At 37.8% G+C, this 17,273-nt stretch overlaps 1 protein-coding gene across 3 annotated transcripts; it reads left to right on the top strand.

Annotated features, from left to right (window-relative positions):
* The first annotated feature begins 445 nt into the window (after nt 1-445).
* mapk14a (mitogen-activated protein kinase 14a) lies at nt 446-14,374 on the top strand. 3 transcript variants are annotated; one of them, XM_040152877.1, is made up of 12 exons: nt 448-884; nt 4,245-4,374; nt 4,569-4,627; nt 6,970-7,081; nt 8,347-8,376; nt 8,713-8,760; nt 8,869-8,983; nt 9,405-9,476; nt 10,222-10,301; nt 12,574-12,652; nt 12,880-13,053; nt 13,203-14,374. In XM_040152877.1, exons 1-12 carry the CDS (start codon nt 766-768, stop codon nt 13,265-13,267), a joined length of 1,083 nt encoding a protein of 360 aa, XP_040008811.1. In that variant the 5' UTR covers nt 448-765; the 3' UTR covers nt 13,268-14,374. The 3 variants fall into 3 exon arrangements, with proteins under 3 accessions (XP_040008812.1, XP_040008811.1, XP_040008810.1); XM_040152876.1 differs by lacking the exon at nt 10,222-10,301 and adding an exon at nt 10,755-10,834 and having other exon boundaries at nt 449-884; XM_040152878.1 differs by lacking the exons at nt 12,574-12,652; nt 12,880-13,053; nt 13,203-14,374 and adding an exon at nt 10,627-10,744 and having other exon boundaries at nt 446-884.
* The last annotated feature ends 2,899 nt before the right edge of the window (nt 14,375-17,273 follow it).

The raw sequence follows: 17,273 nt of genomic DNA, 5'->3' as shown, positions 1-17,273 counted from the left end.
ACAATGCAATTCAGTGCAACAGCATCACAAACTCCATCTTGTAAAATTATCATACACTTGAATCAACACCTTTCTCGATTTCAATAAAAACTGAACATTATAACCTTCATTAAGGAGGATATACTGCAGGACTGCTGTATTAGACTACCTTACTTTCAGCTGGTGTAGCTAATAAACTGACAACTGAGTGTAAATGTAGCGGCGTTAAAAAGTACAATATATGTCTGTACATAAATTAAATAAAAGTAAATTACAATTATCCGAAAATTGTACGTAAGTACAGTACTTGAGTAAATGTATTTAGTTACTGTCCACCACTGAGTGTCGTTTTTATAACTCTTCCTTACTGACAATTGGGCTGAGGAGATGTACCTTTTACTTATTTTTTCCAGCAGCACCTGAAAGCAGCTAGGGTTTCAGTTTCTGTCGTCCCGTCGGCTCCGCTGTCCCAAGTTTTGTTTTCTCGCGAGACTTTGCTCCGTGTTGCAAGCAAGTAGGGTGAAATCTCGGAGGTGTCTGAAAGCGAGTAGCGGAGAGAGGAGCGAAAGAGAAGGTCCGAAAACGTGCGCGCAACTGACGGTTATTCTGCAACATTTAGCAAGACGACAGGCCCGTAACTTTATAGTGTTTAAAGTTATCTAAGGGCGAGAGACATTTCATTTAGCTCCTCTTTTCGTAACTTGGGGAAGTTGAACTCAGGCTCGGAGGACCCACCTCAGTGAGCGCAGAAAGTGCAGTCGGTGATAGGCAGTTGCTTCTGCAGGAATGTCGCAGAAAGAGAGACCCGTGTTTTATCGACAGGAGGTCAACAAGACGATATGGGAAGTCCCGGAGCGGTACCAAAACCTGTCCCCGGTGGGCTCTGGTGCATACGGATCCGTGTGGTAAATCACTTTCATTTCGTTACGAGTGTGTACGGGTGTTTTAGCCTGGTCACCTAACTTAACCTCCATTCATTTAGACGAGGCCTGCGCTGCAGATGCTAAAGTTAGGTTAGCTCGTCCTGATTGTTGGCTAGCAAGGTGGAGCCACGATGTGACTTTCAACAAGAAAATCAGTTGACTTCTTATCTATCGCGTATTATCCACCTGCAAAATCTGTAATTAACCTTAATGTGTATTCACACAAGCTGCACTACAGGAAAACTGCTCACTTACAATAACGTTTAATTGTTGATTAAGTATGAGAGTCATTATCTGATCAGTGGGCATTTTACAATCACAAAACTGACTCATCAGTCAGCATTTCTACTTACTCACACACTGCATCTGAACACAGTGTTAGCAGGGTTTACTTGAATGTCCTATTTTTACATTATCACCATAAACTCCCACCAACAGATCACGTAATCCGAGTATATTATGATGAGGTTAACAGATATTGTTAGCTGTTGCTCCTGTGTTTTAGAAGAATCTGGAGTACAAATATTAAAATATGTTTTTGACTCACTACCGTAGACTGTATGTAATCTAATAATATGATATATATCCTTTATATGCAGTCTCTGCTTGCTACCGTAATATTGATTATTTTAGTAGGGCTGCAGCTAACAATAATGTAAATGGTAGATTAATCTGCAGATTATTTGTTTTGATTTATCATTTAGTTTAGTTTCACTGGGGTAAAGGTGATGTTGTGAAATGTCAACCAAAAGTCCGAAAACCTCAAAATATTCAGTTTACAATGGTATATGACAGAGATATGCAGTAAATCTGCTCTTTTGAGAGGCTAAAATCTGCAAATATTTGGCACTTTTCCTGCCTGCAGATTATATTTTCAATTTTTTTTTGTTAGCCTATTAAATGTCAAAAAATTTTCAAAAAATGCCATTTGCAACTTCTCAAATATAAAGGGTTATGACCTTAAATGGCTTGTTTTGTTCAACAGACAGCCCAAAACCCAAAGATATTCTCAATTATTTAGCTTTTAACAGACAAAAGCAATCAATCCTCACATTTAAGAGGCTGCAACTAGGGAACGTTAAACATTTTTTATTTGAAAATCATTGAAACGATTAGTTGAGTTTTAAAATAGTTGCCAATAATTTTTCTGTCAATCGATTAATTGATTAATCGACTAATCGTTTCAGCCCCAGTCTTGGTAATTATTAGTAATGTTGATAACACGGTCAAGAAAATAGCTGGGTTCCAAGTTATTTTCCCTAATTTAGAACAGTTTATTACATTAAAATTTGTGATGAAATGATTAGTCAATTAATCAATTGATTGAAAGAAATTCATCGTAGACAATTTTGATTACTGATTAATTGTCATTTTGCAAGGAAAAAATTTATGTTTTTAGCATCTTAGATGTGAGGATTTGCTGTTTTTCTGTTTATATAAGTATATAAACATATATAAGTATATGATAAAAATGTTAATTGTAAAAATATTTCACAGATCGTCAAAGAAAATCATCGTAATTGTGTATGATTTAATTGTAATACAGCCAGTAAGACAAGTTAAGAACAAATTTCCTGGTCATAAGGATCTCAATTGACGGGTAGTCTCATCAAGTTATCAATACCATGGCTTAATTAAAGCATTTTGACTTATCTTTTAGGGAACTCTACTGTGATGTTTTCAGTAATGATAAACAAATCTGGAGCACAGGCATTTGCATTTACAGCGGAAATAAAGGTCATTCCTGTTGATTTGTGCTTCTTATTAGAGGACCTTGGTAGTAAAGTGGATTTCCTTAATGCTGCTTGGTGGCAAGAGGGTTAACTTTCACGGGATGGAGCTTTTGCTTTGGTATGTTGCTTAAATAGGTTGTACTCACACTATCTAGGACGTAACATTGTTGGCGGTACACTTGATTTAGTGGGCAGATGTTTGTTTTGCAAATGGAAGCGGACAGCTGTGCTGTTGCTGGGCAATAGGATAATCTGTTGCTGGTCAGATTACTAGCTGCTCACCAGTGTGATTGTTGTTTTTTTTTTTGTTTTTTTGTTTTTTTTTTTCCTCCAAACAGCTCACTGGCTTGTATTGTCAGTGTTTACACGATCGACTCTGCCTTAAGTTCAATGTGAATCTCTGACCAGTTATTGTATAGTGAAACTGCACAGTCTTAATTAGTGTTTAGAGCTGAGATTGCAAAGATTGTCCAGTATATAAAAAATGCTAAGAATAATAACATTTAGTTGTCCTCAGAATCAGAAATTAATATACAACAACATTATTGGTGAATGGACTGCATTTATACATTGCTTTTATCCAAAGTGTCTTTTAATTTATCTCATATTCACACTCGCACACCGATGGTAGCAAGATACCATGCCGGGCCTAACCACTGGGAAGGATATGGGGTTCATTGTCATTGACATGGCGACAGGAGGAGCCAGGGATTGAACTGTTAGTACTGTGATTAATGGAAGACCTTCTCTATCTACTGAGCCACAATATTATCCTTATTTCGTTATCAAAGTAGAAAAATACGGGGCACCATCAAAGCAGGCAAAATCTGTGCATCTTCAAATTTTATTTCAATATAATTGCTGACATGCTTTGGCCAAAAGCCTTAGGAAGATCCCTTTTCTACTTTCATTTTATATTTTTGAGGTTGAGTACCCAGTTTCTCTCTCTTTGGTTGTTGTGGAATTGCCATTCCTACAGATCTAATTTCTGCATTTTTTTAATAGCTTGACACATTTACATCCACATTTGTATTATGTCAACAAAAAAAAGGCAGACATGGATGGAAAATGTTGTGTTAAAAGTTGGCTTCAAGAAGTCATGATATCACTGTATCCCCAGGCAGAGTGGGCCTCTGGTCTCTGAATCCCAGCAGCAGTCAAAGGTAGCTGTCCACCAGTAATGACTATGATTGGATGAGCTGAGCAGGAGGAAGTGTTGGGGTTGGGTCAGAGACAGTCAGCCTTCAGAGTGCAGGACAGACTGCAGGGAGGGCTGCTCCCAGTCTGCTGAGAAATGACATTTTATGCTGATGTCGCCCTTTTTCCTCAGCCTTCAGCAGCTCTTACTGCACCTAATTTGGTTCTGAAAGCAAACTCAGCCCATTCTGAGCCACATGAAACCGTTTTTCTCATCTGCCTAAAAATGAGCAGTTTAGCTTTTCCAAAGTTCATTTCTAGTTTAAAGTGTTCAGTACATGTTTGTCAGGTTTGATTATTTAATCAGTACATGCTGACACAAATTCTGTGTGAGTAATGAGGATGATTACATGTAATTTGTTATTCATCTATGAGTTTTAAACTTACATGTTTGCCCACTTTTTTCTAACAGTTCTGCACATGATATGAAGAGTTGTTTGAAGGTCGCTGTGAAGAAGCTCTCTCGGCCGTTTCAGTCCATCATCCATGCCAAGAGAACATACAGAGAGCTGCGGCTGCTTAAGCACATGAAACACGAAAATGTGAGCCGACTTGTTTCTCTTCCTTTGGTTTCGCCTGGTGGTAAACAGGCATAAAAAACAAAGTTGCTTTTGTTTGGTTATTCAATGACTGACAATGTGTTTGCATAAAAAGAAAAATCTGCGGTTTAAGATTTTAGTTGCTGGCTATTGTTCTTTGTGTTGTTAACTTGACAATAGTTTACATATTTTTGCAGGTTATTGGCCTCCTGGATGTCTTTACCCCGGCTACTTCTCTGAAGGAATTCACTGATGTGTAAGTTGACCGTGTTTGTTTAAAATGGCTACCTGAATCCCAAGTTTCCCCCTCTCTGCACTTTGGCTCAGGGGTCAGGGTGTCACCTCAGCAACACTTGTGTGTAATTTAGCAACAGTGTTCAACAAACTGCAGCCTTTAGTTTCCCAGCAGCAGACAATCCTAGCTTTGGCTGGGAAACACCTGGAGGCAGGCCAGCAGGCCAAAGTGGAACACTTTTTAGACTGTCTACACGGTTATTTTTTCACTCTTTGGCTGCTACAAGACTCATTTCACCACCAGCTTCCTGCCCTGTGTTTCCTGGTTTCTGGCTTTGTGACTAACATTGTAGCTACTTTGCTGCTAGCAAACAGGTAGTTATTATTTGTTGATGTTGAAAGTTGTTAGAAATGGGAAGTGGACAGTTAGACAGTGACTCATTCCTCAGACGTGCATTGTGTGCAGAATGTCAGATTCTTCCTCTTCTCTGTGCACTGAGCAGATTGTCTCAATCAAATTGAGACAGATTTCATTCGACATCCGACATAAAAATGTGCCTCAACTGACAACTGGGTGTCACATTTGTTTTCCTCACGCATTTTTGATTTCATACTTTATATTTTCCTGTAGGGAAATTTATGGTGGATCGGTGGTGCAGTGGTTAGCACTGTTGCCTCACAGCAAGATGGCTCTGGGTTCTGCTCTCTATGTGGAGCTTACATGTTCTCCCCGTGCCTCCATGGGTTTCCTCCGGGTACTCCGGCTTCCTCCCACAGTCCAAAGACATGCAGGTTAGGTTAATTGGCAACTCTAAATTGCCCATAGGTGTGAATGTGAGTGTGATTGGTTATTTGCCTCTAAGTGTTAGCCCTGTGATACACTGGTGACCTATCCAGATTGTACCCCACCCAATGTCAGCTGGGATTGGCACCAGCCCCCAGCGACCCTCGAAGGATAAGCAGTATCACTATATCTAGCAGCAAGCTAGTACCTAATAGGCAGATGTATGTATGGAAAATTAACCCATTCTGAATCTCTGATCAAAATGTCATGGTCCAGTTGCATTATGGGTAATATAGGAGCCATGTTTTGATAAGGAAGAAGACTGTGTGGAATAAATATATGACGACATCTCTGTTTCTGCTGCATCTATTTTAGACCTTTTTTTTTTTTTTTTTTAAATAAACTGTCTTTCATGAGTATGACAGTGTTATAGAAGTGCAAAACTAAATCATTGAAGTGCAACAGTTTTGCAGAATGGTAACATGCCTATAGGAACACAGAAGTATGGAGGTGACTCTATTTGCTGTTGAAATGGAAGGTTATCCTCTTTAGATACCCCACCCTCCACCCTGATTAGCATAATGTCATGGTGGACTAAAGGCAATACAAGGTCACACATGTAGACTCCGTGTAGACTGGAGTGAGGAAAGGAAAAAGAGAGAGAGAGAGAGAGAATGGGTGGTGTGGAAACAGAAACTTGTACTGTGAAGCTTCTCTTTCACTACAGGGAAGAATAAATGCTGAGTCAGAGGTTGTCAGAAGGAAATATGGCTCTCTCTATCCGCACATCTGCTGGAACATCAAAAATGTTCAGCATGCAGTGTGATATCCAGGAAAAATCTCAGATATGCAGGTACTGTAAGTGTGGTTCCCCCTCGGCTCTAAAAATACAGACTGAGTCACAACGCTGCAGTAGGGCTCCTCACAGCTCCAACCATGCTCCTGTTTCTATAGGAGAGAAGAAAACAGAGGTCACTATTTATAGCCCTTTTTTTTTCCAAGGCGGGTGAACTTTGTAGAGTGTCTGTGTCCCTGTGTCTGCTGCTGAGAACAAGTTCAAGCCTAACCAGGTGCTATTTTAAAGCTTCGCTCTTTGTGCTATGTGAGAACAGATGAGTATTCATGAAATGGGTATTCGCTGAGCAGCAGACTGACGAAGCAGCACATGGCTCTGTGTGTTTTGGCTGCAAAACTGCCATTGTAGCATCCTGCTCTTGCCTTCTTCCATAAGTGCTGTTTGGGCATTTTAAACAGCTCTGGGATTAGATTTGAATTATGCACTGATGCGGTCTCATTAAGCCCATTTATCAGAGTGTTTGTTAAATGACACTCCGTTTGTGAAGGGCTCGGCCTTTCAGTGCCTCGGGAGAGAAGGGAGAGTGCAAAGTAGTAGTAGCTAAACCCGGTTTAAGCTCACATAGCCACATGGGAAATTAGTTTCAGCTTGCAAACAATTTTGTTGAAAGTGCAAATATATGAATTTATATCCACCTGTTTTTTTATGAAGTGAGAAAACATTGATATACCTTCAGATATTTTTGTGTATTTAATCTGTGACGACCATGTTTTCTGATTGGCAGGTATCTTGTGACTCACCTAATGGGGGCAGATCTCAACAACATAGTGAAATGTCAGAAGCTCACAGATGACCATGTGCAGTTCCTCATATACCAGATCCTCAGAGGGTTAAAGGTGAGGTTATTAAAGGAACAGTCTGACATTTTGGGAAATACGCTTATTTGTTTTGTTGCTGAGCATTAGATTAGAAGATTGATACCACTCTCATATTGGCTTAGTTTAGCATAATAGAGTCCTAAGCCCTGTTCTTTGTATGTGGATAACAAAATTATCCAGATTATAATGTTGATGATTTAACATTAGTTTGGATTTTTTGGTTCTTTGAAGCTGGTTTAAAATTCATCTGAAGCTGTTGTCAGGGTAACAAGTCCTTAATTTTTAGATGCCACACTTTCTTAGATGTGTAATGACGGTGTTTTGATATTATTATGATTTTAGATGAGAATGTGCAGATTATTGTAAAATCACTTTTGGTGTAATTATCAAAAATATATTTAAAGATTAAGGGTGACATGATAAAACAAAATAAAATAAATACGTTTGTAAATAAGTTTGAGATACTGAGCAAAAAGACAACTAAAAGATTCCAACTATTAAAAAGACAAATGGAGCCAGTACATTTTAATTTGATGTTACAATGAAACACGAAATAAAACATATTAAAAGATTAACAGCAGAGCTCACTTCCCTGAAAATTGTTCACGCAAATAAAACTGTTTTTTGAGAGATTTAGTAATAGTTTCATTTTTATAGCAGGTTTATGATTATCACTTAAAAGTCACCCGTTCATTAGGAAGAACCACACCAGTCATGCAACAGTCACTTGTAGTGTCACTACCTTCACTAAAGTATAACAGTGATTAAAGTTTGGAAACAGTGGCAACATTATGGGGCACAATGTAGAACAAAATAACAGCAGTAAAATGCAGAAACGCACATTGAATGCATGCTGGGAGGGTTCCCTACACACCTACCGCATATATCTGCAATCACATGATCAGCACTCAGCCAGTCATGTGAAAGCTGATCATGGTTTCGACGCTATGCTCATTTAGCATTCATTTCAAAATAAGAGCACACTGTTGGTAAAGATAACTTAATCCATGATTAACAAATAAAGCCTGAAACTGCTTTCAAAGAACCAAATAAACAGGGTTAATTTAGCCTGCTAACAGAATTTTAGCCTAAATTTGCTAAGCCACATTTCAAAAATAGGGCCCTGATGTCTGTGCTGGTTGTCTTGCAACCTCACAGTGACGACCAGACCACAGAAGGTTACTGTGGTAGGCCAAGAAACAGTCCTGACATTTTTGCAGTGTTTAATACATTTTTAAAGTGATGTTGTAATTTAATACATGTTCTCCTCCATCTCTCTCCAGTATATCCACTCAGCAGACATCATTCATAGGGTAAGTGCCATGTTCTATTGATTGATTGATTGATGGATTGATGGATTGATTGATTGATTGGGTGTCTGCCAGGGTTTATGGCATCTTTCACTTGGTAGAGTCGGTGTGTGCAAACACTGAAGGGAAAGGAAGCCATAAACAGGACCTTTACATGGTGTTAATGATGTAACACTTTTTAATTTTAATGTTAACAGAGAAGAGCAGATTTGTTTTCATTCATAAAAAGTAGGATTATTTCTCCAGGGCAAGATTACCAATGTACTATCTATCCAAAATTATGCTTATCACATAAACTTAAACTACACTAATTCACTTTTATGGCTTTCCTCCCTTAAGGATTTGAAACCTAGTAACCTGGCAGTGAATGAAGACTGTGAGCTGAAGGTCAGTTAACTGCCACTCTGATTTAAAACATCAGTTTATCCTAAATCTGCCCACAAATGTGAATATTTTGCAAACAAGTCTGCTTTTTTGCACTTTAACTGCTCTCAGATTTTGGACTTTGGTTTGGCGCGGCACACTGATGATGAGATGACCGGGTATGTGGCCACCCGCTGGTATCGAGCCCCAGAGATCATGTTGAACTGGATGCATTACAACATGACAGGTATAGCCCGACTTATACGGGATTTTTGAGGCCCATACCGATATTGATATTTGATAGTTAAAAATAATCTGATAATGATATTGTATTTCAGCTGATAATAATTTTCTATGTGGCTAAGAAATGTAGTGGGCAGGACATTTTACAGTTGAAAAATAAACTTCACTACTCTCTGTTGGACAGACTATAGAATACTGACACAGTTTCAGATCACGTCTTCTGCATTTCTGTGCCTCAGTTTCTTCTCATTTATTGGCTGACATACATGCCAATATAGATATATTTGCAATGAACTAAAATTGGCTGATTTTCTGTTAAAAAGCTGTTTGTCCTCCTCGGTGACCTTCTGCATCTATACATCATAACAGAGGAGTTGTTTGACGAGCAAATCTTAACGTTTGTGTGATGTTCTTCTGTTTTTCAGTGGATATTTGGTCAGTGGGATGTATAATGGCAGAACTCCTCACTGGAAGAACTCTGTTTCCTGGTACTGACCGTATCCTTTCATTTGAACGTACAGTATGTACAGAGCTCACATAGCTGGGGAGATTCTGACACAGCGTTTGCATAACAAATCAAACAGGTTAAATGCACATTGACTTTGTTGTGGAAGTATTGATTTATGATGATTTTTGCCAACACAGTTGCAGAAGCTGATTTGCAATCCTTCTTTTTTTGTGTCCACCTATGAAAACCTGCTTTTCTGCTTTTCTCTTCCAACATGATGCTGCCTGAGGCACCTTTTACATTAAAAATGTGACACATGTTTCCAGACTTCCCTAAGGCTTGACACATACCCTCTGCTGTAATGTTTGTACTGGCGTGCTTCAACTCTTCCTACACTCAGTATGCATTGTTGGCTCAGGTCCACGTTCCGCCTGCACCACTGCCTGTCTTTGTATGTATGGGCCTATCAGTCCGCAGTGTCTGTGCTTTGAGTTGTGTTTCTTATTTTCCCCTCTGCCAGTCTTTTCAGACTAACGGCTGTGCTTGTAAGTAGGTGTACAACTGGGCTGTCCGCTGCCTCCACTCTTTTTCTGTTGTAAGCTGTCATTAGAAAACTTGTTCTGCTTCCACAGGTTCAAATACTTCCTCTGCTCTTCTCTGTGTGAAACATAAAGTAAATGTAGTAAAATTAAATATCAAACATGGTTTTTAAGTGATATAAGTTTCACAAGGAGGACAGATTACAAGTTTTCCCCCGTTCAGCGTCTGGTCTTCCTTTACCTGTGTGCTTGTAGACATTGATCAGTTGAAGCTAATCATGCTGCTCGTCGGAACACCAGGGCCTGAGCTCTTGATGAAAATATCTTCAGAGTGTGTGAGTTCACAAAGTTATGCAAGGTTTTTCTCTAACCAGTTTTCTGCTCTAAACTTGCCACTCTGCTGTACAACGATTTGGTTTAGCTGCTTTCTAAATGACAGCATGTTTTCCATCCTTCAGCTTTGTGGATTTGAGACTTGCTTTCTGCCTCTTTAACTGAGTGAATAAAAGGGTGTTTGCTGTGCGATTTATTGTGACACAGCTGATTGAGTGCTGTCTTTCACTGACTGACTGCAGTGCAAAGTATTATGTTGTTTTTTTCCTCTAAATCTGACAATCACTCTTCTAAACTTTTTTTTTGTTGTCACATTTTGCTTCAAAGCTTGAAGTTTGCTTTTCAACATAACATTGTAGTGCATCTACAGTTTAGCTACACAGTGTTAGGTTGAGAAGCAGCTTCTTAACCACCTCTGCTCTGTCGCTATACTCCCCTTGACACAAGCTTCATAGATATAAACCAGCTTCAGCAGATAATGCGTCTGACAGGAACACCCCCAGCATCTCTAATAAGTAGGATGCCAAGCCACGAGGTGAGCAGGACCCACAATTGCTTTCTTTAGACCAGACAGCAGACTGGGGCGGGGGGACAGTCTTTAGTCTGCTTTAACGTATTCTTCCCCCTTTTTGTTTATAAAGCTACTTTGCTCATGAATCAGTATCCTGTATTTATGCTGTGTTTCCCCAAAATGGTATGATAGTGTTTTGTACATATCCATATTCAGACTATAATATTAAAATATAGCTTATCTTTAATAAATAAAGCAAACAAGGTGTTGTTGGCCACACTAATAAGAGCACAGGACTTAAAGGACTGCTACTTTTGTCAAGTGGGGTGTAAGGAGAAGCACGGCATCTGAGGGCAGGGGTATGAAAGATTTTGGTTTTCCAGTTTGATCGTAGTGTTTGTGTGGTATCGGACACACTTGTTGCATGTGATTGTAACTATTGCCACAAGCAGCTCTGAACTTGTGTGGTAAAGGCATTTCTGTGCTTGTTGTTTCACTCTAGTGTTAAAATGTTTTTTCAGAGTTAAACATGCACACTTTGTGCAAAAGCAAGGCTTACTGTTGGTGATTCGGTAGTTACTAACAGCATTTTCTGTATTAAATATCCTTCCCTCTGTGGTTTTCATTCTTTTTTTGTTGCACATTTCTTGAAACTTTCAACATGGCATTGTGTAATTCACATTATTTTCTGTTCAACATGATAGGATAATTGTCAGTCTGCAAACTAAAATCTTTCTTTCACACTGAGGTTACTTATCAGGATAATTATGAATCTTTCTGGCTCAGTGTTGAGTCCTCACTCACACAGGAGACAAGAGCAGCAGTGTCTTTTGTTTCTAGGATACTTGGAGCTTTTTTTTTTCCCTAAGAAATTTTCATTTTCCAGAAAATAACCTGATGTAGTTGTTAATTAAAAATGTATAACAGTATACTCCAAAAACATTATGTAAATTGTATAAAAAATAATATTTGCAGCATTAATACTTTGTTTAAACTGTTTAAACCAGACATCTTAAAGAAGGCCGCACCAGAGTGTTTTTACCTCATGCAGCTCCGATTTCGATTACATTGAGAAGTCTTGCTGTTGCTAGGCAACAGGTCAGGGTTATCAATCATTTTTGGCTGCAAGCTACACATAGCTATCAACAGCAGCTGTGTATGTGGTTGTTGATTGCTTGCGTGTCACTTCAGGCAGTCAGAAACCCCAAACCGATCTTAAAACTTACCTGAAACTTCAAGTGCCTCGACAGTAGTTCTCCATCAAACTTTTTTGTTTGTGTTGCTTTACTTTGTGCCATGGGTGATTACTAATACAGAGAATTCCTCATTACAGGAGGACCTTGTATACTGTATACTGCACTAATCAGTCTTGTCATGCAGAAGAAAAGACAACCACCTTTGGTTGCATAGGGACATAAAAATAAGGGTGAAAATTATTTTTTTTAATGTTAAAAAAAAAAAAAAAAAAGAGAAACTAAATGGATGAGCATTAAGTATACTGCAAAGGGCTTGAGTTTTAAGACCAACCTATATTCTCTTTGTGTAGTATTAATGTTGCATTCAGGGTTATGGCATATAGTACAGTCACAGCTGTAGACAGCAATATCATAACTAAGCAGTCATTATATGATACTGCTGGCCACATTGAATAAAATCAGTAGCATGAAATGGTGGGAGCATTATGGAACAGGCGGTACTGAATGTGGGAGACATGTTGCTGCTGGTATGAGATGACATTTGATTTACTGTATGTATTTTCCCAGGCCAGGAACTACATCGGCTCCTTGCCACAAATGCCCAAGAGGAACTTTGCTGATGTGTTCATTGGTGCCAACCCACAAGGTAATACAAGAAAAAAAACAGGCTTTGCTCAACATCGGCTGGGCTGTGTTATGGCGCAATCCTTGCTAAATGCAAGCAGTTATTTATTTTTGAAATCCCCCTTTTGTAAGCAATATTGGTTTAAAACCAAATCTGTGGCCACAACTCTACATGACAGGACACTGGAATTTTTTTTAATGAATCATAGACTTTGGGAATCAGTTCTTTTTACACGTTTTTTTTTTAAGCTGTTGACCTTTTGGAGAAAATGCTGGTTCTGGACACGGACAAGCGGATAACGGCAGCCGAGGCTCTGGCCCACCCCTACTTCACTCAGTACCACGACCCAGACGACGAGCCTGAAGCTGAGCCTTATGACCAGAGCTTTGAGAGCCGCGAACTTGTGATTGAAGAGTGGAAACGTATGTCCTCTTACTCCTTTTTTTTTTTTTTTTTAAGTCCATTCATATCACTGAAATCTGTAAATTGTGGAAAAATCAATAATAATCAGCCTACTGAAAGTGGAACCTTGATATGAGTTGAAATTTCATAATTTTCTCGTTTCTTGCAGGATTAACCTACGAGGAAGTGTGTAGTTTTGAGCCGCCTATCTTTGATGAGGATGACATGGAGTAGTGAGACGGGCTACCTACATCAACCCAAGCATGCGACAGATTTTTGACAAGACTCTCAGACTCTTGTATCAGAGTGCCTACCAACCTTTGTCAGTCTTTATTAATTGAGAAAACATTCTTCATGATTACCCTTTGGAAGGAGATCATTACCAGCACAGGGAAAAGAAGAGCCCGACCAGTTATCATTATTCTCATTTATGAACCACTAATGTTGATGGTCTGATGCTGGGAAATGTCACTTCTTGCCAATAGCTGAAATAATTTTATATTTTTAAATTCAACTTTGATGACTCATCACTGTGACTCTGAGATGCTGAAAAACCTGGACCTATAGCTGTGCTACTTTGTGTTTTAAATTTTCTATTTAGTAACTTATGAATAAGCTTTAGTGTCCATCAATCAAAAAAAGGAATATGCTAGTCTGCCACTCACCCTGCCACGCTGTCACATGTAGCCCTGGGTTACATGTATTTGTAACATGATTTTTGATTCAGTTATCGCCTTGATTGTTTCTGTATTTATAGAGATAACTTTGAAGGGTTTCCTATCTGTGACAGTAGTAGATTTTACGGACGTTTTTAGATATGTGACAAATTGAGAATGTGCCTGTTCTGTGTAGTCACAGACCTTTAGTACTCACGAACTGAATTTCACACATTTTAATGTTTATTGTGTTAGTTTAGATGCCCAGTGAGACTCTTACACATATTTTGGCTACACAGAAAAATCTGAGCCTCTACTGTTTAAGGACAGTGCTTCTCAACAAGGCACCTAAATAAGAAAAAAAAAAAAATTGCTCAAAAATGTGTAAATATCTGTGCCATATTTTTTAAATCTCTTACTTATTGTGGTTATGTAATGAAGCAATCACTTTTAGCATGTACATTAGTTAAAGACTTTGTGTGTGTCTGCGAGAGTGTGTTGTTGGTTTACAGGAATTTTAAGTGTCATGCTGAAACCTTTAATCGAAATACTGCTTAAATGAGTAAAAGAGGGATTACAGATGTATTTATACTTTTGGAGGTGGTATTTATAAACAACAATCGAAAGATCCCTTAAACTATCTTCAGTCCTTTGTTTAACAAAATAAAGACTTATTTTTAAGAGACCCATGTTTTGTTAATTGCCTCTAACGCATGTTTTTTGTCCTAAATTTCATATTGATTGTCATCAGCAGGGCCAATCCTCAGTGGTTTTTTTCAAAATCTGAGATGGGCTGGTCAATCACTGACATGAAAAAAGCATTTAGTCTAAATAAAAATTTTTTAAAAAAAGGCCATTTTAAAAGGTCTTGAGTACACTGTGAAACATTGGTGTGGAGGGGCAATCATTACTGCAATTCTGACTTGGTCCAAATATACTTTTTTCAAATAGTGTCATTTCATCAATCATTGTATCATATTGTCAATTGCCAACATCAAATGCCTATTAAGCTAGTTTAATGATCTAAGATGTTGATAAGATAATGCAGTTTGTTCTCTGCACCGCAACACCCTGCCCTGGTTTGTGGACCAGATCCCTGATGTTATCAGGTGATATTAACTTATCACTGATACCTTTTATCATTTTCAGACAAACGTTGGCCAATATGTAAAAATAAATTACACTGCAGAAAGGCCAAATTTATAAAATGATAGGCTTATGAAGGTATTAAAAACTCAATTTACTTCAATTTAAAAATATCTTAAATATTTTTTCCTCACCTGCTTTTTTTCATGGTTTGCACATCCAGTTGTCCAAAACTCAGATATTTCATTTACTATCATGTATGAAAAAAACCTTTACATTTTGTAGCTAAAACCACCAAATATTTGACATTTTTGCTTGAAAAATGACTGAAACTATTAACTAAATAATATTTGGTCTGACCTCCTTGACCTTTAAAACAGTTCTCCTTCGTACACTTGTGCACAGTTTTTCAAGGTACGTGGCAGGTTGGTTGTTCCAAGCATCTTGGAGAACTTGCCTCGGTTCTTCTGTTTATGACTCTGGCTGTATGGTTGGGGCCGTTGTCATGCTTCAGAATGAATTTGGGACCAATCAGAAGCCCCCCTGGTGGGACTGTGTATTGTATAAGAATATAAACAATTTAACTTCAAATTCTCAACTTAAATTTAGCTTAGTCGACCCTGCAGAAACCATGTACTTACCCCCAGAATTATTTCATCTAGTTATTCAGTTGTGTTATTTGGGCACAAACCATATAACCATTTAATCACCTCAATTTCCATCAGGCAGATCATTTGACACTTCACAGCACTTGTGAGTTTTACTGGTCTGACACAATTTAATGGCATGTAGTAACATTAAATCAAATTCCGTAAGTAGTACTACTGCATAAAATACTTTATAGCAGTCTGTCTCTGTCGCCTGCAGCTTCAGTGTAGTAAAATACAGTGGTGGAAAGTAACTTAAGTGCATTTCCTCAAAGTTCTGTACTTAATTACAAATTTGAGGTACTTCTCTTTACTTGTGTAATTTCACTGCAATTCAGAAGGAAATTGTCATTTTTACCCCACTACAATTATTAAAAAGCTATAGTTAATAGTTACTTTACAAATTACTATTTTGGATACAAAATATATGACAAGCTTATAAAACACGATTAAAAAGATTAATTCACACAAAAGTATATATAAGTAGAGCTGAAACCATTAGTTGATTGATTGATTGGTTTGTCAATTGACAGAAAATTAATTGTAAACTATTTTTGATAATCATTTGAGCCATTTTTCAAGCAAAAATTGCATTTTAGGGTTCCAGCTTCTCAAATGTGAGGATTTGTAATGAGACAGTTGACATTTGAAGGTGTCACTTTGGATTCTGGGTAACTGTGATGTGCATTTCTCACCATTTTCAAGATAAACCAAGAAAATAAGCAACAGATGAATCCATAATGAAAATACTTAGTTGCATCTCTATATAAAATGGTTAAAAAATTACCTCCACATCGAGTAGCTGCAACAATAAAATGCTGTTTACTCATTAATGCATCAGTAATAATAATTTAATAACATCATATAATAATAGTAAAACAGTCTGCATTGAGTCATTTTACTTTTGATAAGTGGATTTTCCTGATTATACTTAACATACTTAAGTCATTTGGTGAATGTCGGACTTGTAACAGTATGATATGGTATGGTATTACCATATTTAAGTAAAAGATCTGAGTACTTCTTCCACCACTGATTAGAAACAGTATTTATTATCATCAGCATTAAAATTTTACACTATCTACATGTACTCACTCCTAGAATTATTTAATCAACTAGTTAGTCAGTTGTGTTATATGGGCACAAACCATTTAACCATTTAATAACTTCAATTTCCATCAGGCAGATCATTTGACACTTTACAGCCACCTGCCAATGTTACTGGTCTAACACAAGTTAAGTCAACATACTGTACCTATTTTCATGCAGTAAAAGTCCATAAAAGGTTAAAAAAATGAGTTGGCAGTCCCATCAGCATTGCTACATAAAATACCAATAAATAGCAGGCTGTTCACTGTCTCTGTTACCAAACTTATTATAGTTATTTTCTAAATTTGATTTATAGTACATATTTAAAAATGAGTTGCCTTGTACAATTTGTAACTTTAAGTCTCTTTTATGTGAAAACTATCCATAAAAACAGTCAGAAGAAATATTAAGCAAACCGAACCTGAGAACGTACTGTGTCATTAACCATAGTTATCATGCGGAGCAATATGTTACCGTTATTCAGAGCAGAGCTCAGAGGTCTGTTCGTGCTCGGTTAAAATCTGATATCCTGCCGTTTGTTGTGGAAACTGGATGCTTCAATCCAGTCCCAGAGGAGAAAGGAAAGAAGATGTCTCTTGTGTGATATGCACGAAGTTGGGAATGAAATTCATTTTATATTCGGCTATCCATTTTATCATCATCTTCCAGTTAAACCTTTCCTCAAAATGTCTGCTTGGCATCACAGTCTGTTTGATATGACAGATGAATGTGGAGTAAAATACATGTCTACATGCACTCTGT

This window comes from Xiphias gladius, chromosome 18 (genome assembly GCF_016859285.1).
Source record: "Xiphias gladius isolate SHS-SW01 ecotype Sanya breed wild chromosome 18, ASM1685928v1, whole genome shotgun sequence".
In the NCBI taxonomy this organism is placed as follows: domain Eukaryota; kingdom Metazoa; phylum Chordata; class Actinopteri; order Istiophoriformes; family Xiphiidae; genus Xiphias; species Xiphias gladius.
This window is presented reverse-complemented; position numbering and strand designations above follow the sequence as displayed.

Bases quoted from the DNA above. Each gene is read 5' to 3' on its own strand.
- mapk14a (XM_040152877.1), top strand. From the start codon at position 766: ATGTCGCAGAAAGAGAGACCCGTGTTTTATCGACAGGAGGTCAACAAG. The intron at 885-4,244 runs GTAAATCACTTT...TTTTTCTAACAG, and splicing joins GGTGCATACGGATCCGTGTG to TTCTGCACATGATATGAAGA. The intron at 9,477-10,221 runs GTATCCTTTCAT...GTGTGCTTGTAG, and splicing joins TCTGTTTCCTGGTACTGACC to ACATTGATCAGTTGAAGCTA.